Genomic DNA, 26695 nt, shown 5'->3' on the forward strand with positions numbered 1-26695 from the left:
ATGTGACAATTGGCCGTAGCTAAATTACTACCAACCCTTAAGAGGACTCATCACTGCGAAATTAAAATACCGCTAATTTTGCAGTAATTATGTGATATCTTCAAATAGATAAAAGATAATCGAAAAGTGGAACAAGACCTCCCTAGACAATATTATTCTGCGTGAGATACCGTTATCATGACTCAATTATCTGCTTTCGATTTCCAGACATTTAAAAAATCGGCATTTATTTTCGCGTTTCTAAATAACTGCAAACGGAAAGCTACTAGGTGACTCGTGATAACAGTACCTCATGCAAAATATCATCGTCTAGGGAGGTCTTGATCCACTTTTAGATTATCTTTTATCTATTTGAAGGTATCACGTAATTACTGTAAAATTAGCGGTATTTTAATTTCGCAGTGATAGGGACTCTTAAAGTGATGGTTCAAATTGAAAAAGAAAATAGAAAAAAGGTAAAATATTCGGACCCTGCCCAAAAAAGTCAAACTAATCCGTCATAAATTAGAATGCGCAAAATGCACGGTCGCGTAAATTAGGTGAGCAAAAATGTTACCTATAATAAGCTGTGCACGAACTGTGCTCTAGCTGATTGCGCGTATTGCTATATGTAACATGTTCTTTCTATCTCTTTACTTCGTGCTTTTTGGATTAAAAGATCCAATATATTTCAGTCAAAAATTTTCTTGTAAGCTTTATATCTGTATAGAACAAGAAATAGTAGAACAAGAAATGCATATAGTGTAGCCAAACTCAAACTATCACTCAGTATGATGTGCTTACTCCGTAAAAAATACGAAAACTAATTATTGGCCAAGATCGAAATCTTTTGAGTCATTCATAAAATTCGTCAAGATCGCAATATTTTGATTTTTTTTTGGAACGGGGGGGGGGGTCATTACTAAAATTCTTATTGAGATAAGCTATTCGTATGTAATGTCTGCACCGAAACTGTATGAGATACAAATGTATGTTTCGACTGTGGAATTTGTCTCGAACCAAACATGCACTGATGGGGCAATAATTGCTATAATTTGGATCTGACTATTTACAATAAGAAACTATCATCTTGTCGCTTCGTTATTTTCATCAAAGGAAAATTTCGTATGTAGATTTTCAATAAAGTTGTAAGCAAAACGTGTCTGCCTGACAGAAACGTTTCGAATAAACACGTCGCAGTTATTTTTTGACGGATACGATTCAATAGGTGATTAGACGTACATTTCTTCAAAACTGACAATTTAATGTGCACATTGAGAGTAAATTATTAATGATGTTCTATGTTATAGTAACAGTGAACCAACTTAAAAGAATATACATGTTACTATTTAAGAACAAGAGTAGTGCGTATAATATATTCAGAAGCAGTAGCTCACGGGGCATGACCTATCATCATGTGTGAGAAGGCTATATCCTACTTTGGAAATTCAAATTACACTTTTATTGCTCATAAGTAGAAATTTAAGTAGTTTTTAAGAGACGTGGTTCAGAATAGCAAATTCGGAAGAAAGAAAGAGAGAGAGAAAAAAGTGGAATCTCAATGGCTACGAGAGATAAGAAAAGTTTTTAATCTGACTGACCTATTTTTTTTTTTCTGTCTTTCTTATTGCAATGAACCCTAAGGGAGTTTTAAATAGCGAAATATAAAGTGGTGACTTTGATAATAGTGGTAAGTTGAGCTGCATGTTTGAAATCTCCATTAGGGTTATGAGTTCAGCAGAGAAATAAATTGCACTCCATAAACGGTGGGCTTTTTCATATATATGCAGATGCGAATTTGAAGCAAGAGAGAGACCACTTTTTGGTTGATTTTAGAGCTGTGACGACATAAGTGACATACCGTATTCAAAATTCCAAGACTTAGTGCCATTACAGTTTTATTACTGAAGACTCTCTTGTTAGCTGTTTGAGCAGGGTAATGATTGTTAGAATCTATGTAAAAGACACGTTCTTGGTGTTGGGTTCATGTGACCAGCAAAATTACAATTTTTGCCCGAAAAGATATCGGAACATGATTTCTTCCAGAAAAAAAATTGTCCTGTGGGCAAGATGATTAAATGATGGGGCTGCACTGAGGTATTACTTGCTAAGGGAATATCTTACACAAGCGTGACATGTCACTGCAGTTTAAAATATCTTACCTTCTGCAACTATGTTTGGAAGAAACGCTGGATCTCACGTCACTTGCGTACAACACACATCCCTAATTGCCGGCTCCTCTAAAATACATTTAAATTAACTAAATATGATCTGGAACACTTGAGATTACTTGTTAGAAAGGCAGAAAATCTCTCTCTCTCTCTCTCTGGCAATCAGAAAGTTCCTGGAATGCTGTTGTAGTTTTAGCATTCACTCGTATGATGCAATCACAATGAATCTTGTACAGTGTAGTCTTTATCTTGCCTAATTATGAATCCGAGAAGTGTGAGTAGGTGATAACAGGCAGTGTACGAGAAGTGTAGCTGAACGGAGGAGTGTGTGGTGATCGGTTAGCGTAATGTTGCAGTTCAAGCAACGCGCAAACATACAGTTAATGTGCAAATTGGGGAAATCTGCTTCAGAGACTTTGATAGCCTTAAAACAGTTGACAGAGACAATCTTTAAGAGTCTTCATCCCGGCAAAATTAAAATACCGCTAATTTTACAGTAATTTTGTGATATCTTCAAATAGATAAAAGATAATTGAAATATGGAACAAAAGCACCCTAGACAATATTATTTTGCAAGAGGTACCGTTATCACAAGTCGCCTAGTGGTTTTCCGTTTTCAGCTGTTTAGAAACGCGAAAATAAATGCCGATTTTCAAAATGGCTCGAAATCGAAAGCAGATAAGTAAGTCGTGATAAGGGTTTCTCATGTAAAATAATATTGTGTAGGGTGCTCTTATTCCACATTTCGATTATGTTTTATCTATTTGAAGATATCACATAATTACTGTAGAATTAGCTGTATTTTAATTTCGCCGGGATGAAGACTCTTTGGCCTCAAAGGTGTCCGTTTCACCACCGTAGAAGACGATCGAAGCAAACGTGACGCCTGAACTACGAAAGATACGATACCAAAAGAGGACTTTAGTCTGCATTTCCAGCAATGTCAGGAGCATTTGAGCACGTATTTATGTTCCGAAGAAGCCTACTTCAAAAGCGATTAAGTAAATATGTACTTATATTGTGAGAATAAAGATCTCTGACTGCCCGGGTCTATCAAAACATAAGTACCTCGATCAGGATGATAGATTACATAAGAAATCTAACACAGAAAACGATATGTCAGGCTAAACAAAAAATAATGGAATGTCATCTGACAAGAAAGTAAATTGAGGGTAAAATAAAAATTAAAAAAACGAAAACATAACTTACAGTAGTGACACCTAGGCAATCACAATGGCCTACGAAAAGATGTGTCGGAGACGAGAATGTTAAGATGGATGTGTGATGTGGTGAGGAAGGATAGAATAAGAAACGAATATAGCCTATAAGATGCACTGTTAGAGTAAGTAATTTCAAGAAAGGAGACTGTGATAGCTAAGACTGTAGGACGAAGAAACGATGTTGGAAAGAGAATTGGGAAACTGGAGGTAACAGGTAAAAGGAAGAGTGGAAGAAATAGAATGAGATAGAAAGACAAGATACAAGATGATTTAAGGACAGGGGGTGGAGAATAGAGGACAAACAGAAAACAAAAAAGAGGAATATAATGTTGAGGAAGAAGACTCATCGAATGGTTTGCTTGAGATATTTCACAGAGCGTAAAAGTCAGGAACTAGTATTGAAGAAGAAAACAATATAAGGCAGTGGCGGCTCTTAAAAGAAGAAACATTGATAAAAATTAGGGATGATCAATTCCGAAATTCGGAAAAGCTCCGGAATTTTGAAAAATTTCGATCTCTGTAAAATCCGGATTTTTTCGAATTCCAGAATTTATTTGAACACTGGAATTTTCTAAATTCCGGGAAGTGAAATTTCCGACTCTGAATGAAATTTCTGGATTCCGGAAAATTTTGGGCATCCCTAATAAAAATTTATTACCACTAGCTAAAGACAGCTTCAGAGAACTGTATACAAAAATTAGTACATTAGGTAGGTTTTCTTTTTCCCTTAAGCGATAATATTCAAATTTTTATCGATTTGACTACTGAAAAGCCGCCACTGGAAAAGAAAAAAAAGTAAGCTGCTTGGGAAATTGCTTGAAGGAGTTATATTAGCCCAAAACTGATATAAAGTAAAATTATTGCATTCATTCAAAAGATTATCATAGGATCTCAAAACAAATTGAGAAATACTTAAAAGTGCACACAATTCGTATGGAAATTTTCAATCTGTTATCTTGAAACCTAAGGGCGTGAAATTTTTTTGAAATTTGCCTTAAGAGTCTTCATCCCGGCGAAATTAAAATAACGCTAATTTTACAGTAATTATGTGATATCTTCAAATAGATAAAAGATAATTGAAATATGGAACAAGAGCGCCCCAGACAATATTATTTTGCGTGAGGTACCGTTATCACAAGTCACCTAGTGGCTCTATGTTTTCAGCTGTTTAGAAACGCGAAAATAAATGACGATTTTCAAAATGGCTCGAAATCGAAAGCAGATAAGTGAGTCGTGATAACGGTTTCTCATGTAAAATGATATTGTCTAGGGCGCTGTTGTTCCACATTTCGATTATCTTTTATCTATTTGAGGATATCACATAATTGATGTAAAATTAGCGGTATTTTAATTTCGCCGGGATGAAGACTCTTAAGGAAAGAGTCAAGCCCTTCCACCCCCCACTTGGGGCCACCAAATTGACCATCCGGTTTCAAAACACATCTGGGGTGTTGTTTGGTTCATACATGACTTGACCAATAAAAAAGACTTAAAGACCTTCTATAGACCCTAAATAAGCGGTAAAAGATGATACTACGCCATGATAGCAAAAGTTATTATAAATCCTTAAACGAATAGTAGATCCATGGTTATTACTTCTAAATACTGCAAATGAACTTCAAATATTTTTTAAAAGTAAATCTGTACGTGATTTTTACCCCTTAATTTTGAGGTGTTTTCTTTATTCCTTTGTTCATTGCGCTTATCTTGGTCGGATGAGAGAGGCTGTAACATTTGAGTGTTCTTTTGGAGTTTGTAAAAGCTCACAGGTGGTTCCGGAAAAGTTGGCAATCATGTGTATGTGTGTATGTACTTGTTCCTGGGCTTTATGTTACTGATGACAGATTAGTCCTGAAGGAGGGAGGAAGGATGGATAACTCTGATAAGCACCTGTGTGTCTGTGTACATATAAAAGCCAATGTTGATGCAAGAGCTTATGGGAAAGATAAGAAAACATCTTTCTTGCTTTTTTTTTTTTTCTTTCTTCGTTTAGCTTAAAAGCTGGAAATTGGCTTCCATTTGATATTACGGCAGCAGCCAGCAGAACTTGCAGTTCAGCGATCTGTGACGAAAACTTTGTCGATTTTTCTTTTGTTATTTTGTTGTTAATTACTGCCTTGTTCTGACATTAAGCGGTTATATACTCAATGGAGAGAGAGAGAGAGGGAGAGGTGAAGATGATGATGATAAAAAATCAAGTAATTTATAGCTTCCGTGTAACGGGATTCTCCTTTTTTTGATCGGTAAATGTTTCAAAAAAATATATATAGAAGGTTGGTTTTTCGATTAAATGGTTGGCTGAGAAAAGCCAGTAGAGAGAAATAAATGATGAGAAGGTAAACATATCTGATGATGGTGGTGGCTTTGCTTGTATGAGCGATTTCTTGAAGCAAATGTTTGGCTTTGGCCACAAATCGGTTATTGTTACTGTAAATAACACTAATAATAGTTTGCATGGTTTTATCTCTTTTCTTTATTTTAGAGTGACATTTGTTTTGAAGAAAAAGAATGTACGAGTATAATAAAAGAAATATTTGATACATATAGGACTAAAGTTTAAGTTCTTCGTTTAACTATTAGGGTAGTATTTTTAAGTAAGCGAAATATTACTTCAACTAACTTTCAAATGTAGTTCGATCCCCGGCCAAGCAAGTTTCTGGTGGAAAACATTGTCAGTAGGTTTTCTCGGAGCACTCCCGTTTCCTCTCACCTTCTCATTCCACCAATTCTTTCGTCACCACTTACTTGCCTTAATCATACTTATTCCTTAATACCCGTTTTCAGTTGCAAGAGCTTAATCTTTCATGAGCAATACTAATAAACCCCTTTTATCGACTACGCCAGTGTGGCCGTATCTGTTAATTGCACTGACAAAGCAGTGCACCGAAGCACATATTTAACGGAATCCCATTAAGATAACTTGCTTTAAGAACAAGGTTTCGATTAATTTAGATTACACTAATTTCGAACAATATTGTATTACAACAACGGAAGAGCGAAAGTGAGATAATTGTACACGCGCATTACGCATAATTCATATCCAATTTATAACACGTCGATTTTTTAAAATATCATTTAACATACATCAAATGAAAAGATTGCAACCTTAACTTCCAATCGATCATTCTAATGTAGAAGAATGTCAGGGAAGAGCATATACTAATATGCGTATATTTTTGTGAACACAGTGAAAGAGTACAATCGTTAACTTTAAAGAATTCTGAACACTTGGGATATAAATAGTGGAAAAACAGAACAAACTTTTCGTTATCCTTCGGAATCCTCATATTTTCAAACATTAATGATTTATTTATTGATTGATTGACTGTGAGTTTAATGGAGACGGTTAGCCTCGTTACCCCTAATCAATCAATCAATCAATCAATCATTTTTGTGAAGCCAAAGTCTACAAGTTAGTGTTTGAAATTCCGTTGTTCATTCCCTTGAATTTCCAATGTCTGTAATATATATATCATCCGTTATGAAATTATGTCTATTCTATGAAAATAATTTACCATCTGCAAGCTTTTGCATACTTAATAGAAAGTATATGCAAGAAAAAAATAAACTCGTGTCGTTGGAAAGTATTCAACTTTCATTTATGGGTACCATAAATGATACAATCAGATTATTTTTGCCTCTTTTAAGCATTTTATTGGATGGAGATCGGACAATTAAAATACTGTTCTTATGGTTATGAGTAAAAGAACCAAGCACTATGCTTGGATGGTCCTTTTATTTATTTATTTTTTTTTACTTCATTTTACAAAACTATACAATAACTCATTATTTATTGGATGGTTCCGCGTAGCGTAGTTGCTAGCTCTCTCGTCTTTGGTGCGAGCGGTCTCGGGTTCGATTCCCCGGAGGTAAAGTGTAAAAACCTTTTCAAGCTAGCCATCCTGAGTGAGGTTTTCATGGCTTTTTTCTCATTCATGCCAGGCAAATGCCGGGATGGTACCTAACATACAGGTCCCAGGCCGCTTCCTTCCTTACCCAATCCTTTCTTCCTTCCCTCTCCTCGGATAGTGTGCTCGCCGAGGGACGTCATCCCTCCTACGTGATGGGCTAACATGGCCATCAATGTCGAAAGCACAGAAACCTAATTCTTAATCCATTAATTAATTTTTATTGGCAAATTACGCATGCGAAATATCAACTTTCGATCGTTGTTGTTCCCGGCGTGTACTCTTAGTAACTATAATCATTCTTCTATTTAATAATAATAATAATAATAATAATAATAATAATAATAAAGTTGAAAACATTTCTGTATTTAACAAAGAAATGAGTTGTATGCCAAGAAGGCGAGTTTGACAGAGGAGTGTCTGGAATAGCCCATGTATGTTTCTACCACTCCCACGTCCACCCACACAAGGAATCCTGTAGTAAGAATCCAGAATACAGAAAGAACTTGCATGATTTTGCTATCTTTTTTTTTTTTTTTTTTTTTTTTAATGGTGCTTGCGAAGCAATAAAAATCTCACCGCTAGTTCGTCGTGGTCGCGTGATGCTTCTTCATAAAAGTCGAAACTTAAGTAGTAATTCTATTACTACTAGTGATGATAATACCTCACAAGCTTAATGGATTAATATGATAATGTGCATACTTACTTGCATAGTAGATAATGCATAAATACTAGTTAAAACTTCTCTGTGATCTAGAAATATTGTATGGACAGAAGTCAGTGGAAATTGATGGAGTGGATTTAAGTTAGATTCGTTCAAATGCATTGATTGAATCTCATCTATATTTTTTTTTCAGTTGCATGTGTTATACATACTGTACATGTCTGATTGATCCAGTGACCGGATTTTCTGTGCGCTTTCAAAAGTATATAAAAAGCTCAGTGGTTGTCATTTTATTTTATCTTTCTCTCTCTCTCCCTTTTATATCTCTCTCTATCACTTTCTTCCTCTCTTGAAAATGTAACCAGAGATTGATATATGAGAATTACTGTGAAATACATGCGATATGTGCACAAACAACTTGCGGTTATGTGCATATTTTTTTTTAAACTACTGTAGATAAAGTTATGTAGTATTGTAAATATTGTTTGCACTCAACCAATTTTTTTTCTGATTCATTTCTATTTTTTAAAATTGTTTTTAACGTGAAATTAAATTACATAAACTTTTTTAAAACTATATTTAAAATGGAACGTAGCTCATTGTATTTAAGTACTGTTGTTTGCGTGGTACAAGCAGCCCCTGGCTTTTTTTTTTTTCATATATGAAGTGCCATATATTGAAAACTGTTTTGATACCAATAGAAACACTTTTATACACCCTACGGTCCTTCGCAAAATATTGAGAGCTGCATATACATATTCTGAATGAACCCCTGGAGAAATTATTTTTTAAAAAATGAAAACATATTCAATGTTTTTTAGCGTGTTAGAGTGACCTTATCGCTGCTGGAGTGAGAAAGTTTGAACCATGAGAATAGTTTCTGGCCATGAAAAGTGATGTTTACCTAAAAAGTTCAGCCATTGCAATTTAGGTTTCGAAATGCAGTATTGTTGATTGTAGCGTTTGATTGGATGTAGAGTGACCTCAATAAGTTCTTTTTGAATTTTTTTTTTTTTTTTTTTTTTTTTTTTTTTTTTGTATTGATAGTTCCACCATGCGCTGTTCCAGTAGATGGGTATTTTATTTATAAGCCACAATCGACGTACAACGTAAACTTTCTAGCGACGAACTACTCTGTTTATATTAGCTGATCCTACCATATTTTTTAATAGATTGTACAGTCTTGATCTCTCATGTGAGGAGGGCCTCATTCGATCCGTGGCATGTGAGCTTATGATAGACAACAGCGTATCCGTGGGATTTCTCCTGTTTCGTCCCACTTTCTTCATTCCACCATTTCACTCATCTCTCATTATCACCGTCTCCTTTAGCCTAACCGGCATAACCGTGGGACGTAAAACTTAAAGATTTCATTTCATTTTTCGTTTCCTTCTTCCCACATTATCATTCCGCTAGCTCTTTCATGATAAGTTTTTTTTTTTTTTAATTAATCGTCTGTCTCCTTAGCCTAAAGGCATAAACGTCAGACCTTAAACTAAAATGTTTATTGTTATAGCTAAGAGGTGGTGCAGAACCAAGATAAAGCTTCTTGATACCTAGATGATTGGTATTGTCAAGCTACGTTCAGGAGACCTAGATTCAATCGCCAATAGAGGAATATGTTGTTGGAAACCAATGTCAAGCCGTTTGCTTCTTACATAACCACTGCACTGAGTGAAAAGAGATGTTGAATTCCAACTAAGCAAAGAACTCTTATTAAAACAGTGGTTGTCAAACTGTAGTCCGCGAGATGTACTCTTGTGGTCCTCTTACAGTGAACACTAGTCCATGAAAAATTGTAAGAGTAAAACTAAAGTGAATTGTGTACCACATTATAGTTGAGAATCTCAAACAAAGTTTGAAAATTGTATATATGCATACGTTATAACTTTAAAATGATAAATTTGCTTTTGAATGCGACAAAAGTAGGGCGATCCGTGAAAGCGGTCTTCACTTGAAAATAGTTTGAGAAACGCTGTTCTAAAATATAGTTGCAACTTGTAATACTTTCTGAATAAGATTGTTTATTAGAACCTTTAACTTAGTCTTTGGATAATTGGTGTTGATGTATTTCATATATTATCTTTTAACTATAATTTCAAGCTTTGGTTTGTTAAGGCTGAAACACTATAGTAAGCTTTACGAGTGTGAAATGTCATAGTAAGAAGACTTTTTTCTTCTTTTTTTTCAGTGGTACTTCTAGATACAACTCAGGAATCGTCTCTGGATTGGACACGGTATCCGTATGGACCTCAGGCTGTTACACCTGGAGTAAGTATTCTATTTTTGGTACATTTTCTCTTGTAGGTATAGATTTCAGCTCTCAGTTTGGTCAGCTTTGAATGAATGTTTTACGTTTCGTGAAAGCAATCTGGTTTTGCTGCTACGACGCTCAGAGATATATCTCTATTTTTTTTATTTCCCCTCCTTCTTTCCTTTCGTCCCTGTCGTAAATCGGCTTTGCGTGTAAAAAGCTAGAACAAAATTTTAACCTCACTGAGCGGATTTTTGCTTCTGTAATCTACCACGAGAGTGTTGCGAAGTAACACTGACTTTTAAGGTTCTTGTGCACATTCTGGATTTAAAAAAAGAGGAAAAAGAAATAGCTTAGACCAATAAAACACACAGTTCTCGAAAAACAACCACTATTGAGGGAATGTCAAATAAATATACAAGTATTTTTTTAAAAATATATATTATTATTATTATTAATTTTGCTCGTTTAACTTAGATGTCTTGGGAGACATCAAGTCTGTGACATATTAATCAATAGGTACACAATTTCTACAATACACCGTAAGACTTGTGTTATTAAGTCAGGGACCTACTTTTTAATGTTAAAGTAATTTTAGTCAACGAATTTCATGTCATGTAGAAATGACATATACTTTTATTAGGATCCATGGGTCATTCCATTGCAGTAAAGTTGTATAGTCTTTCATTCATTCTACGCGCGTTCTTTTGTCAATATAACATTGAAATTAAACAGTTTAAGAAACATTTTTGGTGTAATAATTAAGTATTAAACAAAAGGTGGTTTTAAAATTTGGAAGCAGTGAATGAATAATAGTGTTGTACGATTAAATGGAAAATTTATGGATATAAGTTAAAGCAAAGCAATAGATATTCCCGATATCAGTAAATACCAACTGGATGATATCAGTGATTACCACAATTTGCTACTTCACTTCTTGGTAAGCCACACAGAGAGAACAAGGAGTAATCAGATAACATGACTTTGAGAAAGAACAGTGATGGGAGACAAACATGATCATCAGTAGTGTAGTTGAGGGTTTAGCAGGCAAACTATTCGTGGATACATGACTAGCCGTACACTGCTAACACTTATTTCTCCCATTATCTTACATTTTTCTCCCCCACTGGTTTGCTGCCCGTGTTTCTTTCTGCTATTTCTCTTTTAGCAAGTTGGAATTATTGCTCTTCATTGACGTTCTAATATCATTAGTTTTGCACAATACTCTTTTACGAATTTTCTTTACTTTATGCACACGTTACTCCTGCTCTTAAATTTTATTAATGTACTTTTATTGTATGCACTACCTACAGCCATGTAACTTCTGTTTCGTCAACACTGCCATAAACGTTATTGTAACGACCTTCTAACTCAGAGAACCGATTTAAATATAACGTTGCTTCGATGTAAAATTGCTCTGTTTGCTACCATTATTCTTGACTTACTTTCGCAAATGTTCAAATATATAAATTTTATCTTCAACATTTGAAGTTCGAAACATGTATTGTGCGTACTTTTTCCCGGGGATAATTCAGACGTTTTTCACATTATCGTCCTCACCCTCTACGTCAGAATTTCCCACGTTAAGAAGGCTGCGTGGCGTGGAAAAAAAAAAGTTAATGAGTGATCAGAGGGTGATTCGTTTCTTCCATTCCAGTGTGTGTGATGAACATGTCATCTTTTACTGCTTTGTCATCAGAAAACAATACCACAATCGATTCTCTACAATAATGAGTCTGTATTGTCTGTCCATCAAGGAAAACAAATGTACTGAAATTGGTGTGTGCGGTCCAAAGTTGTAGCCAAAACACTGGTGACGGTGCTGCATACTACTAAGTTCTACGCTCACCATTTTGGCCTCTGACGTCAGGCTTGATCGGTTTGATGAGTTATATCTAATTTGATTGGTTACGAGCTTTTTTTATATATATATAGGCCTATACAGTTTTCTGTTATTACCAACTTTGAGAATAAGTCGATTTTTATTTACTTACTCATACATTTAGTTATTTAGCTGAATTTTTGTAAGCACACGCCTTATAACGCGTAAGTCGAAGTAGTTTAGCTTGCCTTTCTCTTAATTCTACTTAATATACTGTATTATGGATAGGATAAAACAGTAGGGATCTATTTGTCATCAATAACTCAATCAGCTTAGAACAGAAGGACTACCTAGTACCATTACTTTTTCATCTGTTGACGCTTCCATTCGCCAATGGAGGTTAGCCTTTAGGTTTCACTGTATACACCATGTATACATATATGAACTTAGTGCCATGATAAAAATGGAAATGGGTCATAAGTAATATTCACGGATCACAGTGCACATATAATATGATGGTGTGTTTATAGATATGTAGTTGTGATACTACGAGTCACTGCTCATCTTGTCAAAATAACGTGTTGGTGTGTGAATTGATGTGAAAGTATGAAAAAAAAGAAGAAAAATGAAATTGCAGAAACTGGGACTCACATGTTAGTTCGGCAGATGGCGCAGTGATATCAATGCTTTGACGTGGAATCCCCGTGTGGTTTTTAATTAATTCCTCTGCAGTAGGTGGTGTGACATGTCATATGGTACAGTAACCGTGGTACAGCACATGGGACGGTTGGGTAGACCAGAGGAGGGTGGTGAGAAGGGGCAAAGTACGAGCCTTTTACATTCTACAATCTGAGCGAATATTATATTTTGCTCTATTGTTCTGTCACTGTAGAAGAATCTTCCTTCTAGCGTCATATGGCAAATGATTCCTGTCGGTAACTTTTCGCACTTCATAGTTCAAATGACTATTTGTACTTTCGACGTTCATTTATGTGCACAAGTATAACAGGGTGACTTTTCTTCCCATAAATCTTCAATTTGATGTAGAGTACAATGAAACCAGAGATAATTCTGGAATAAGATATGTGATAAGTTCATATGAATATATTTGAAAACGCTTCCTTTTAGCGCGTAGCTTGCCAAAGTTTTTAAATTGATTTTCGTTGAAGTGGTTGGAACAATTATAAAACGAACTACCGTATCTTTCTGAATCCAAGACTACGTTTTTTTGTCCGCCGCAGTTCGTGCCCAAAATATGGGATCGTCTTGCATTTGCGATATATATAGTGCAGTTTGTCTTTACTGGATAATCACGAGCTTCCATTGAGCTGTAGCTGTATCTGTTTCCTCATCTGCAACTTTATTCCTGAACGTTCGCTGTTTCATTGATCCCTTCTAGTGATGATAGTTTTAGGTTATTATATCTCATTAACCACTGACAGTTGCTAGTGGCATAGTGAACGGCTTATTTTAGTATTCATTTTCGTTAATAATCAGTTGGAATTTATCGTCCCTTTTCAACACGAAGCTAAGTAAAACTAGGTTGCTATGCTGCAAGGATTTTGTAATTGTCATTAAAAAATCTTGCAACTCTACAATATTTCTCCACGTAAAATGTAGTCTTGGAAGGGACATGTAACAAGTTTTATCATCTTGCAATAAGTCAAATCATGTGAACTTTCTGGGTCGTCTTGCTTGCTACCTGCTATCGCCCTCCCACTGACATAAAGAAACTTAAAAAAAAAAAAACTTTTGCCGCTTCCGAAACGACGGGTTATTTTGGATGGGGAAGAGAAGCGCGCCAAAATACACGTTTTTCATGAGGAGGTACACTATTTGTCCACTAGAGTGCAATGCTGCGGGGCTGGAAATATATTTCTTGTTTTCAGAAAGTTGTTATGTGTAAGTAGTAGGGGATTGCAAGATTTTTTTAATGAAGGCTACAAGATTCTTGCCGCATGGCAACCTAGCTTTAGACCTGGGTGTGCAGTTGAAGGTAAGGTGGTTCGATCCGAACCACCATAATACGTTCAAATTTCAAGACTCTCACCGGGAATCGAACCCAGAACTCCATACACTTGGCGTAAATAGATAACCTGTTTTGTTGTCCAAGAATGACGTATTTTTTATCGACACAAATACGAAATTCGATTTTCTCGAAAAAGTACCCATGAGAAATTACCCTCAAACAGTATGTAATTTTGTCCAGCTAAAAGAGATTTAACGATTAAGTTGTCTCGCATTAAAGTGAAATATTTATGAAATTGTGGCCAAATGCATAAGAATTGTATACCTTTATATAAAACTAACGGTTATAATATTATTTCATATTGAAAGATTTTTTTTAAATCTTGGGAATTTATTACTGCTAGGGTGTTTACTCTTTTTTTGTTCTTTATTTCTTCAACATTTGAATGGCATTTGTTGAGAACTTCCCTTTTAGAACTGTGAAGGGTTGAGAATAGGGTGGAGTTCCGGTACTTTCTTTTGTAAAAGATATGTGGTGTGAAATGCTGACAAGGTTTGTTAGAGAAAAAACAAAGCTCACTAGAGAAAAATAAATGCAGCGAAGAAGGGTTTTCAGTATACTCTTCAGTAGAGAAAAGGAAACCCGCACACACACACATATGGATGGGGATGAGGTGAACTGTAGGGTCTATGTGTGTGTTCATCCTTGTGTAGATGTTCTTGGAAAAATAGTCGCAATGCCTTTCTAAAAACATATCCCGAGACCCCAGCTGTTGTTAATGCCTTAAACAAACTGAAAGAGGAACAGTGATAAACTTTCATACTGTTAGGACCACCCCTAACGGCAGGCTTTTGTTTGTATTTTTTTTTTTTTACCCCCGTTCTTCAACCCTTCTATCACTCCAGATTAGCTTGCTTTCATGTCAAGCGGAAGGTCATTGAAATATCAGGAGTCTATAATAAACATTACGCGTGTCTTAAGTGCTTCTGTGTTTTTTTGGGGAGGTTTATGTTCTTGATCGAAGCGACTTGGCAATGGATATTGACCCTTCTGATTATTTTGGTTTCGTAATTATATTCTTTGATTTTTTATTTCTAAATAAAGAAGTTAATCGTAGGAAGTATAACTCATGTCTTTTATTTTATTTATCATTCAGTATTTTAGGGTGTTATATTTCGTTCTTATCCTGACACTAAATGTCAGTTGCGTGTTAGTTGATTGAAGTATGAGCAGTGCCTGACAGCGGAGAATGTAATATGAACAAAAAGAATTTGTTTCCGAAAGGATAAAAAAAAAAGACCTTCGGAGTGATACTTTTAGCTGAATTGAAAGCAATTCTACGTTTTCTGGTAGCTTAGTGGCGGAGCGCTCGCCTCTTTTGCTAAAGATCCGTAGTTCGATCTTAGCCTTGCGAGTTTATGGGTGACAGCATTGTATCCATGGGTTTTTTTGGGTTTCTTGCACTTCCTTCTATCGTCTACTTTTTTCTTTACATACAGCACCTTACTGTGTTTATATTGATAATTGTTATTTAGGCGGCAGGTAGAGATCGATAGGTTAACCATTCAGTAAACGGTTAAACTAAAAGTTTCGTTTGTGTTCATTTCACTTCAGCACTTAGTGACATTTCATTTGGATGTATAGTAGCAAATGATGCTTACAATCGAAATCAACTAACCAAATTGTGTCAATTTTATCAATGGAAACAACAGGTATGTACTATATTTCTTATCAGATTAGACAGAACAGAAAGGCATCCTTCATTTCAATTTCCCTAACTCTCTGTTGTCTGGGCCAATAGTTGTGTTATACATAATAGTAGACACTTAATCGATTTTTTTTCTGAATTATGATATCATTGACGATTTTCTGATTGAGTTTGATCACGAATTGCCCTATGGGAAGAAGGATTTATGAGCAGACGGTCGTAATATTAGTCCAAGAATATAACAAATTACCATGGAAATTGTGATCGGATATTTGGTGGAGATAAGGAAAGTAGCAATATATTGGTTTTGCTACATATTTCTTATTTGTACAGGAGTTCCATTTCTGTCAGAATTTATACGCGAAAAAAAAAAAAAAAAACGCAGATGTTTATCTATAATCTCTGGAATTGAAACGCTTGTGTGCATACGCATATGTATATTGTAGCGAGCTATAACCATGTAGTTGGATTAAGCTGTTCCTTCATGCATACCATTTCCCTATCGATTGTGGTGCTTGCTTCCTCTCATGCCATTTAGTAACAAAAATGGACGTGCGTGTTCGACTCCCGTTAAATTCGACTACACTGCGCAGTTCTATCTGTTTCCTTGTTTGTGTTAACTGATACAACATTAAATATACACTTATCCCCCCTTCTCTTATACCGGAAATTATTTATATACATTTTTATCCCCCTTATTATATCGTTTAATTCGTGCTATACTACTGCATATGTATGCTTGTGTCATATCTTGCAGATTGTAACGAAAGACATCTGGAGAATGTATTCTCTTTAAATACTGTAGCGCGTGCTGGCGTGTTTTTCAGCTACTAATTGCTATCGATGAAAGGCAGTCGTTTTGAACAAATGTTCCCTGTCACACAGACCGTTGCTATGTCATGATGTCTCTATTACTATCATTTTGTTTAAAGCGTGTTCTCAAGTGGGACAGAACGAACATATACCCTATCTCATGATTACATAGGAACGGCAGCGTATGCATATTATTATTGTCTCCTTGAGAAGCATTAATAGTAATTGAATATAAAAATTCAATGTTACCAATTAAAAATATTTGATGCTGTAGATTAAAGGCAGTGCTCTCCAACCTTTTTTTGACTGGCGATACACTTACTGAGCGTCCATGGGATCACAATACAGGTTAGGTTAGATTGAGTTTCCAAAGATATGCCAATACTTCCGATACTCTTCGTGAAATAAAGATACAACCAATACTTTCAAATATCTTTTAACTGATATTTGTATTTGTAGAAAGTACTACAGTATTAAATGGAGTAATATTAGTTTTGAAGAATTTCCGTATAATGTAGAAATTTGAGTGCTCTGAGAATTGCGATGTCATAACTGTATATGGAAATGGTTCGTGGTGGACAAACACCGTGTGACCGTGGTTTCTCTCGGGGTTCTCCCGTTTACTCCCATTTTCTTCATTCCAATATTTCCTTCATTTCTTATCACCGTCTCCGTTAGCGTAGCCGGCATAACCGTTTAATGTAAAATGTAAAACATTTCATTTCATTTTATTTTGGATATGGTTCATTTAGATACTTACTGCTGAATTTTACTTTTTTAAAAATATTTTTGTTGTTGTTGGGTTATTCACAAAAGTGAATGGATGTATTAGAAGTTTGTTACTGTGTCACAAGAAAAACTTATGCGGAGGAGGCTCTTACTTAGCTGTTGTTCTAATAGTAATCCTGAACACTAGTATTCCTTGGTCCTAAATAACCGTTGCTGTCTTATGCTAGAAAGGCACTATTGGAACATTAGTAACAAGCGTGTGTTGATTGTATCTTCGACTCAGTAAAGTTCACAGAAAATAATATATATATAAACAAAACACTACATTAATGTAATACACTAAAACCTGTCTTCAACGGACCCTTTATTAAACGGAAAACTGTCTTAAACGGAAATATTTCACGGTCCCATGAATTTTGGAGAACAAAACATGTAAAACTCCCTTCATTAAGCGGAAACTGTGTTACGTGGACAACGGAAAGAAAAATAAACATTTAACGGAAAATTCTGAGTTCCGGATTACTACGTTTAGATGATGTTTAGACATTTTGTGAGACATATACATTATGCTGTCTGTGATAAAATGTTCGTTCTTTTGTTAAATATTTCTGGACAATGTTGACCTTTCCCAACCACTGCTCATATTCACCACCACAAATTGTCCTTAATCCCAGAAACTTAATGAAGAATCATACGGAATATCGGAAAGAAGAAAACGAGATAGAGGAATACGATACCGAGTTCCAAGAACAGTGTAGAATAAATACATATCAAGATTGTCTCAGAAGTTTAAAGGAACTTCGAAAATTTGCCTTACGAAAAAATGATTCTGATTCACTTAGTATAATTTCTCAGGCTAAACTGTGTGCGGAAAGTCAAGCAGCCAAGCAGCAACGTACACATAAAACTCTCCTTGGCTATTAGAGAAATAAACAAAAAGTGTGCATAGCATATGTTGTATTCATTTTAATTTTTTTGTGTATTTATTCGTAGAAGAAAGAAGTACTGTAATCGAACAATGTACGTACAGCAATATATTTTCTCAGTATGCCCCTTTATAAGCATATTTTTTTTTTTTTTTTTTTTTTTTTTTTTTTTTTTTTTTTTTTTAGAAAGGAAACGTCTACCTCCATTAAGCGGAAACCTGACTTTAACGGAAGTTTTTGCAAGTCCCACTCGATTCCGCTAAAGACAGGTTTCACTGTACTATGTATGTGCAATAAAAGTTAAAAAAAAAAAAAAAAAGATAGTTACATCGGAAAAACTGTTTTATCCGTTCTTATTGTTTTATTCGGGGAAAGAAAAAACTGATAGTTTATTTTCGTAAAGCATCGAATGTGCTTCGTCATAGTTCATTGTGCTTGCTTTTTATTATTACTATTATTATTATTATATCAATAAATTTCCAGTTAAAAGACATTTGAAAGTATTGTGTTTGTATTCTTATTTCACGAAGAGTGTCGGAAGTATTGGCGTGCCTTTGCGAACTTTAACACTACAGTTTTTTTTTTTAATCGTACCCACACGCCAACTTTTTTTTTTTTTCATTTCTTGTTTAGTTTTTTCCTCCTTGTAAGTGTAGAAAGAGCAGTTTAGTTGACTTCTTTTCCGAAGGTGAAACGTTTCTGTAGGGTAAAATTGGGTATTTGGGAAGGAGGAGCGGGAATCCTTGCGAGTCTCACGCAATATTCCCTGCTGAAGCTGGTGCGATGCGCTGGTTGGACATCGCTTAGGACCCCGTGGCGATTGGTGTCCAACTTCCCTTCTCTTTCTTCTGCTAGCTTCGCCCATCTACGTATATACGCATGTATTTTCCCGGAAGCATGTAGTGTGAGACGAACTGTTAATTCATAAGTCTTCTTGGGTTTTAATATAGATTGGCTGTTAATAATAACATTCTCTTTCTCTCTCTCTTTCATTCTTAACCCTTGCAGGCTGGCCATTATAAATATACCTGTTACTGATAACATATGTAAATGACGCTGAATAAGAACGTGAATTGTGATGAAATATTACTTTCGATTTCCTCTTCCCGGGTAGAAAACGTACTAATTTAAGTATTATAAAGGAGAAGCTTTGCGAATTATAAAGTGCGATTACGTACAAATAATTTAGGAGAATTCTATGGATAACATTATTTAGATCTTTTTTCTTTTCTTTTCTTTTTTTTTTTTACTTCTATCCTCTTCACTAGACCAATGGCTGAAGCGAACAGTGGTCGAAATGAAAATGAAATGAAATCTTTTAGTTTTACGTCCCCACGATTATACCATGTAGGCTAAAGAAGGCGGTGATGATGAGAAATGAATGAAATGGTGGAGTGAGGAAAATGGAAGAACCCCGAAAAAACCAACGCACACGGTGTTTTGTCCTCCACAAGGCGCGAGCTAGGACCGCACTAGAGACCCCATACACCGGCCCTGTGAACAGTGGTTCTGTCAGATCCAACTTTAAAGTGTAGATATTGTAAAAGTTGAGTTGATTTTGAGTTTAGCGTCCCTTTCAGCAGCGAGTTTGAGACGTGGACCTACTGATTAATGTGGAATCCGAACCACGTGGGCTCCCGTCGGGATTCGAACCCGGGTCTCCCATGTCAGAGATCCCACGTTAACGATAATTTACGCAGGAGCTCTAGGTATTGTAAGAAAATAAAATGAAATTATGAGTTCAATGCCCCACTGTTATGCACCGAGGCTAAGGAAGGCGCAGGTGGTGCTGATGATAATGAATGAAATAGTGGAATGAAAAAGTGGGAGGCCTGCGTGAACACACACACACACGATGTTTGTCCACTTGGGGTGAACTGGGTTCGAACCAGGGACCCTACGGACCAGAAGTGAGCACTACGACTGAGCTACCGCTGCCCCCTTCCTTTGTAAAGAAGTGCTATTTATAAAGGACACAAAGTAGTCAACATCTTGTACTCCTGATTTTTTTCTCCCTAGCCATTGAAAGTGTGAAGTCTTTTTCGGCACCGAAGACGTAAACTAATAGGATTCGAGGCATGCCATACGGCAGTACACCTGTATGTTCATAACTTCTTCCAGATAGAACTCCACACAATGTTCGTGTGTATGTCTTTAAATGACTTTCCACTAAAATGTCTTCAATATAGCTCAAGGAGAGAGGATAAGTGCATATCAATTACAATAAATATAAAATTTGTGGACCGAGAAGCAAGAGAGGAAACTACAAGACATAAGGCTGGTAATTTTGTCCACCACAGACTAACCCAGAGTCAAACCAGAGACCGTTTACATCAGATATAGGCGCTTTGTCTGATTCATTGTGTTTCTCAAAATGTTCGAAGAATCCATTATTCGAATCTTACCAGTACTAGTCTTATCGTCCTTCTTATTGTGGGACCTATACGTAAATATATTGCCACTTTCGTTGCCTAGTAGCCGACGCTTCTTTTAGGGCGTCTGGTACGGGATTCGATTCCCTGTCGAGCAGTACTTGCCTTTGGTTCAAAAACGCAAGTAGTGGTGTTCGGATCCTACTATAAACAATGGGGAGTTTACTTCATTTAGCTTTAACGCTGAAAAGAGACGTAACACACTCCAATGAGTTATTTACACACTAGTACAGCTTAGGTTGAACCATAGTTCATTGGTATAATTAGTGGATTTATGTTTATTCTAATTCATTTAATTAGTGAGATTGTACTGAAAAGTAAACCAAATCGAGTTTAACGTGAAATATGTTAGTAATCTTTACAAATTGTGTACTCTTTTGATTGCTATGAGTCATGGTACGTAAGAGAAGAATCCTTCAGGAAATGTGCGAATCTAAGGTACCCACTTCGTAGTTATAGAACCTTGCTACAATGGCTGTTTTTTTTAAAAATCGTTTATTTATATATATTTTTTAAAATTTTCGTGAGACGAGTGGATACGAACATTGCAGCCTGGTAAACAATACGCGTATACCATCATCATCATCAACAGGTATTCCGCCATTACTGGCAGGTCTCTTGCTGCAACTGAGAAGCTTCCATATTTCACGGTCTTCAGGTAATCTCTTAATCTTCACCTGTTTTGATATACCGTGCATTAACTGTAGTCTCCTTCGCCCCTCCCTTTCTTTCCTGCCACTATACCCTCAAACACGTGCCTCATGAAACAGTTCCTTCTCACGTTCCAAACAGTTTCTCTTTTCAGTTTTATCTAAAATTTCTCCCTCACTATTTTCTAATACTCTGTCATTCGTTTTCGCTGGACCCAGCTAAATGTTTCCATTCTTCTTTACAGATATATTTCGAAAGTTTCCAGTCTTTTTCATCGCTATTGCGTATGTGAAAAATATATTGATATACTAAGTTCACTTGTTTTTAAAGCGAACAATAACTTCTAATTTTCGTTTCATCATTGAACTTTCTTTACGTGATAGTTGAGAGATCGAAAGTCTAAGAATTCAGTTTCTCAGCTAAGCTTCTCACATATGGACTGTCTGACTAAAGTATATTCCTTAGTATTACGTCTAGTAGCTAAACAATTTTAAATTGCGTAATGTATGTTCAGCACATGGACGCCTGTCGTCAATATTTCAGATTTTCTAGATCGGAGTTTGATACTTCTTAATTGAAATAACTTGTCAGTTGCCTCAGGATGCTGAACATTGAAAAATTTCCTTTTTTTTTTTTTTTCACTCAAAATCGAACCCAAATACGCTCAAAATCGTTTGTGTTGCAAACTTGAACCATACAGTATACAGATGTAATCAAATATTTAAATTTGTCTTTTTTTTGTTCGTTTGTTTGATTACAAGAATCTTCAAGTGAAATTGAAGATGGACATTATAAAAAGAACCTATGATAAGAAAGTTAGTCTCAAATCCTTTAAGTTAGTCGTTCTAGCATCTTTGCTATAGCAAACTGAAAATAATGTGGTGTAGAGAGCATTATATCAACAAGTCAAAGTATGTGTTAACATTATTCTACATATAAGTAGATAGATACCTTATTGTGTTGTTTCTTTTCGTTTTTTTTTTTAACTTCCTTACTCCTTAGAAAAACGTAATGTCACAGCTGAAATGAATAAATAGTCTCGTCATAACGTGTTTTCTTCGTTGCTAAGCAACCAAACTTTCTTTTTTTTTCACTTATTTTTCTTTTCCTACTTCAAATGGATGTAGAATGAAGAAATGTTTACTTTTAAAGCTAAAATAGAGAGAAGAAAGGAGAAAGGGCGTTTCAAGGCTTAAATTGCCTTTTTAGTTATTGCGATATATTTCAACGGGTTTTCGTATGTCTACAAGGAACCTCGGCGAAGAATATCAAGGAAAAACAATTTCATCATAAAATGGCTTTTCTGTTCTCCTATTACATTCTGCTGTTGTTTTCTGTTGTATTTGCCGTTGTTTATCAACGATTGACACTTTCCTTCTATGCATATAGAGTTGGAAGGTTGTCGTAAGATCCTGTTCAATCAATTTTGGTTTATACTAAAGTGTTTGGAGCTTTCTTGTTTCTTGAATATTGCATAGCACATCTTTAATAATGCTGTCATTATAGACCATTGATTTTTTTTTATTTACTTGACGTCTTCCATTTTAGAAACTCCATGTTCCTTCGATGATTTATCTGCAGTAGTACCACTATTTCATTTATTCATTTATTTGGCCAAGTCCCAGACACAACTGTTATTAAAATGAATTTGCATTGTAAACAGAAGGTAATTTCAAAAGAAGTTGATTGAGACCTAGACATTAAACGCATCGTCAAAATATTAAGTGTTAGAACTGAGTTTCTAGTCAGATGACTTCGATTATAAAGTGAGAAAGCTTCATCTGCACCAACTTTAGTGCATACAATTTGAGTTCAAGTTCAGATAGAGATACATTGGATTTATTTCTAATCTTATATTCTTTAGGTTGTGTTTCAAAACAACACCGACAACGTTTGGGAGGTGATTCTTGACCCTGACATCAAGATAAGACAAAGTATACACCAAACTGAGTGCATAAATGCTTCCTTTCGGGGTTATAAGGCTACCGAAAACATGAAAAAATGAACTTTCAAGGTCTATAGCTCCAAAACTACGGGACCTACCGTAGTCGGGTCAAGACTTCACTTAGTAACTAACATGTACTCTATCCAAATATATGTTTCACAATCCTGTACTTCCGCAACAATTTTTATAGAGGTAGTTGGTGAATGCTTCAAATTATATGTCTGTAGCCAAACTCCCTCTATAAAAATTATTGCACGAGTACCTTACGATTCTCAAACATGGATTTTTGGATAGCGCACATATTGGTTCCTAAGTCAAGTCTTGACTCGACTACGATGGGTCTCATAGTTTTAGAGCTCTGGACTTTGAAAGTTCATTTTTTCGTGTTTTCGGCAGCCTATAACTCCGAAAGGAAGCTTTTGTGCACATAGGTTGGTCTATATTCTACTTTGTATTTTATCTTGGTATCAGGAATCACCTCCCAAACGTCATCGGTGTTGTTTTAAAACACCCTGTATATAACCTTGGTGGTCTTTTACACTCCCACAGATTCAGGTCTACTGTAATACAGACGCTAAAAGGTGACTACTACTTGATTAATATTGTAGCCGAAATTATGTTGTAGAATTTATGAACGGTATTCTTTTTAATAATGCTTGAGTTCTGTAGTAACTTTCTGGATTTTCTGGGACTGTTCTCTTCAAATTAGCCCCTTTGTTACGTTGGTGTTACGGGAATAGTCACACAATTTTGAGGGCATCCACTGTTTAAAGTTATGATTTTAAACTAAAATTGAGTTTTTTTTTTTTTTTCTTTCTTAATCTGGTTAGACATAGTGCTAAATATACGGGATAACCTTTCTGTCGTGTGCTCTTTACGTCTCGATGTTCCATGTACTGTATCGTATGTAACATGGAACTGAGATAATTGTCAAGACAAATCTTTAAATAATTAGAGGAGGTAATAGCAATTCGCCGTACGTGTACGGAACAAACGAACACTAACTCACATAGTAAACTAATTTAAAACTAGCTGTGTTAAACTGCTGATCATCGTCACGATCTTAAGCCTCATTCGTCTCGAATGTTATGTTTATTTACTGTATTAACCAAATGTCTTTAAGGTGCCACTGCTGTGGTCAGTATGGCTATCTTGTGTGAGATACAATATGAGTAAAATGGTTCAAATTATAAAGCACAAGAAAACTGTTTAAAGGTAGGATTTTAATTATATTGTAGCCAGAGACGTATGCAGGGAGCCCGAAATTTCAACCCCCCGAAATTTCAACTTTTGTGTAAATTTAGCCTAATTTTAGGGGCAATTTTATGAATTATAATATAAAATATTCTCATATTGAGTTTGAGCCCCTCCCAAAATATATTCCTGCGTACGCTACTGGTTGAAGCTATCTGATTACTATAATAAATCCATGGATTTTGCTACAAATGTGGTGAAAACTCCAAACATTCTTCTTGAAATATGTTGCCTCATGGTGCTACCCCGTCCGCCCCATCCTACCGACACTGCCGATGGACAAATACGTCCCTCGATCGAATATTATGATTTCGAAGTAAAGTGTGTAAACAGAAAGTAGGAAATGCCCTTTATTTGTAAGATTATAGGCGGAGGGACGGTGGTTCAATAGTAGAGCGCTTACATCTTGTGCGTGGGGTCCCTGGTTCGATCCCCGTCCAAGTAAGTTTGTGGTGAATTATGGTTTAGCCCCTCCCTTGATCATATCCTGGATCCGCCACTATATATATATATATATATATATATATATATATATATATATATATATATATATATATATAGTCATCTAGCACTGGAAAACCAAGACATGTAATTTTTGAAATTTCTATATTTGTCTGAAAATAATTTTTGAAAAATAGCAGAAACTTTTAGCTTTGAAATATAAACTAACAGAATCGAAACAAGTTGCATTTTTTTCCCCTAGCGTCTGTAGGAAAGCGATATTTTTCACAAGAGAATCTGCTGAGAAGTTAAAAACTGATTCGATCTTTTTTTTTTCTTCTTCTTTCTTTTTCGTTTCTTTCCCTACATTAGTTACTGAGCTTTTCAATTCTCGCTGGTTTTCTACAATTTCTTTCTATTCATTCGTTTTTCGTATTTTCTTTTCCTTATTTCGTTTTTTTCTAAAAAAAAAAAAAAGATCAAAAGAAAGAGAGAGCGCAGAAGGCAAATGGTTAGGGCGGAATGGAGCTCAAATAACGAGTTGGATTTGATGAAGACTTTCCGTGCAGAGTTTTCACCAATGAAACTCTGGGCTTCAACATGCAAATTAAATAACGAGCACCCGTGGAATTGCAAAGAATGGAGCCCAGAAAAAGTAGAATGACACTTTTATCAGAGACTAGGCTAGGAGAAAAAAAAAATTGGTAGAAATTCTAAATCAAGAGGATAGGTCTACCTGAAAATTGCTTTCAATTGCTCCGTTCTGGTCTAGTCTTTCATTTTGTTAGGTATATATAGGAATCTCCAAATGGAATAATACATGACGTTGACGTCGTTATCAAAGGAAATAATAAACTGTTGGAGATTTTCATGGGAGTTGATGGTGTAGAGCGCATGCAAAAAAGATAACGTACAAGAACATAATTTTGTTTACAAACGTTTCGCACATAAATTTTGCTGGCAGTAAAAAAGACGTGTTTATCGATGCTGTAAGCTTAGGGGGATGGTTTCAACACTTCGGAACAAAATCTCCCTTGGTTTGATTTTGAATTTGTTTTAGGGGCTCACCATGGTCTTGTATTTTCATACTCAGTTCTGACGTTCATGCGGATTTTCATCCCACGTGGGTGACACTTTTGTGGATCAATGTGTATACAGGGACCCTTTCGTCGTACACTTGTTTTCTGAGAGTCATTTTATCAAATGATAAAATGTACCAAAAAGAAGTCCATGGAATATATATATATATACTAGCTCAACCTCCGCTATTTACGAAGCATACAGTTCTAATATGAGCGTGAATCTCCTTTTCACTTTTCACTATATCTGTGCAAGTTGCTTTACGAACACAAGTAAAGGACAGGAAGACTTTGAAAGAGAGTGAATTGCTATAGAAAAACATATAAATGTAGTATTTTAATATATAGAATGTTGGAGTGAGTTTGTGGCACATTTGGATAAGTGATAGATGATACCAAATGCAAATATTTTTTCTTATAATTCCATACCCGAATAAGCTTCATTTGGGTTCTCAACCCTTCGAAGTTGCCAGCTTGCAATCATTCAGATTAAAGCAAAGCACCTGAAATGTCCATCAACCCGCTTTACGTAGCTCATCTACTGGTTGCCTTTCACAAAGTATCAACCTTAACGTCCTAGAGACAATATTAAACTAATAGGGCCAAAACGACGCCTAAAATGTGGAATAGAAAAATAAAGACAAGTTTTTTTTTTTTTAAATTTGAATAAGAACTAGCAAATCTCACAAAATTTGAAATCGACCGGCGAAAACGGCACCACGTTTTTAGC

The 26695-nt window shown here is 35.5% G+C and overlaps 1 protein-coding gene across 10 annotated transcripts in view; it reads left to right on the top strand.

Moving 5' to 3' along the window:
* Positions 1–26695, top strand: part of Eph (Eph receptor tyrosine kinase) — a 470301-nt gene that overhangs the window by 332333 nt on the left and 111273 nt on the right. For all 10 annotated transcript variants that reach the window (XM_081739982.1, XM_081739978.1, XM_081739984.1 and 7 more), the window contains exon 3: positions 10134–10213. In XM_081739982.1, coding sequence (XP_081596108.1) covers positions 10134–10213 — 80 coding nt within the window. The remainder of the gene's footprint in view (positions 1–10133; positions 10214–26695) is intronic.

The sequence above is a fragment of the Thermobia domestica genome, chromosome 15, assembly GCF_964235325.1.
Source record: "Thermobia domestica chromosome 15, izTheDome1.hap1.1, whole genome shotgun sequence".
Taxonomy (NCBI): domain Eukaryota; kingdom Metazoa; phylum Arthropoda; class Insecta; order Zygentoma; family Lepismatidae; genus Thermobia; species Thermobia domestica.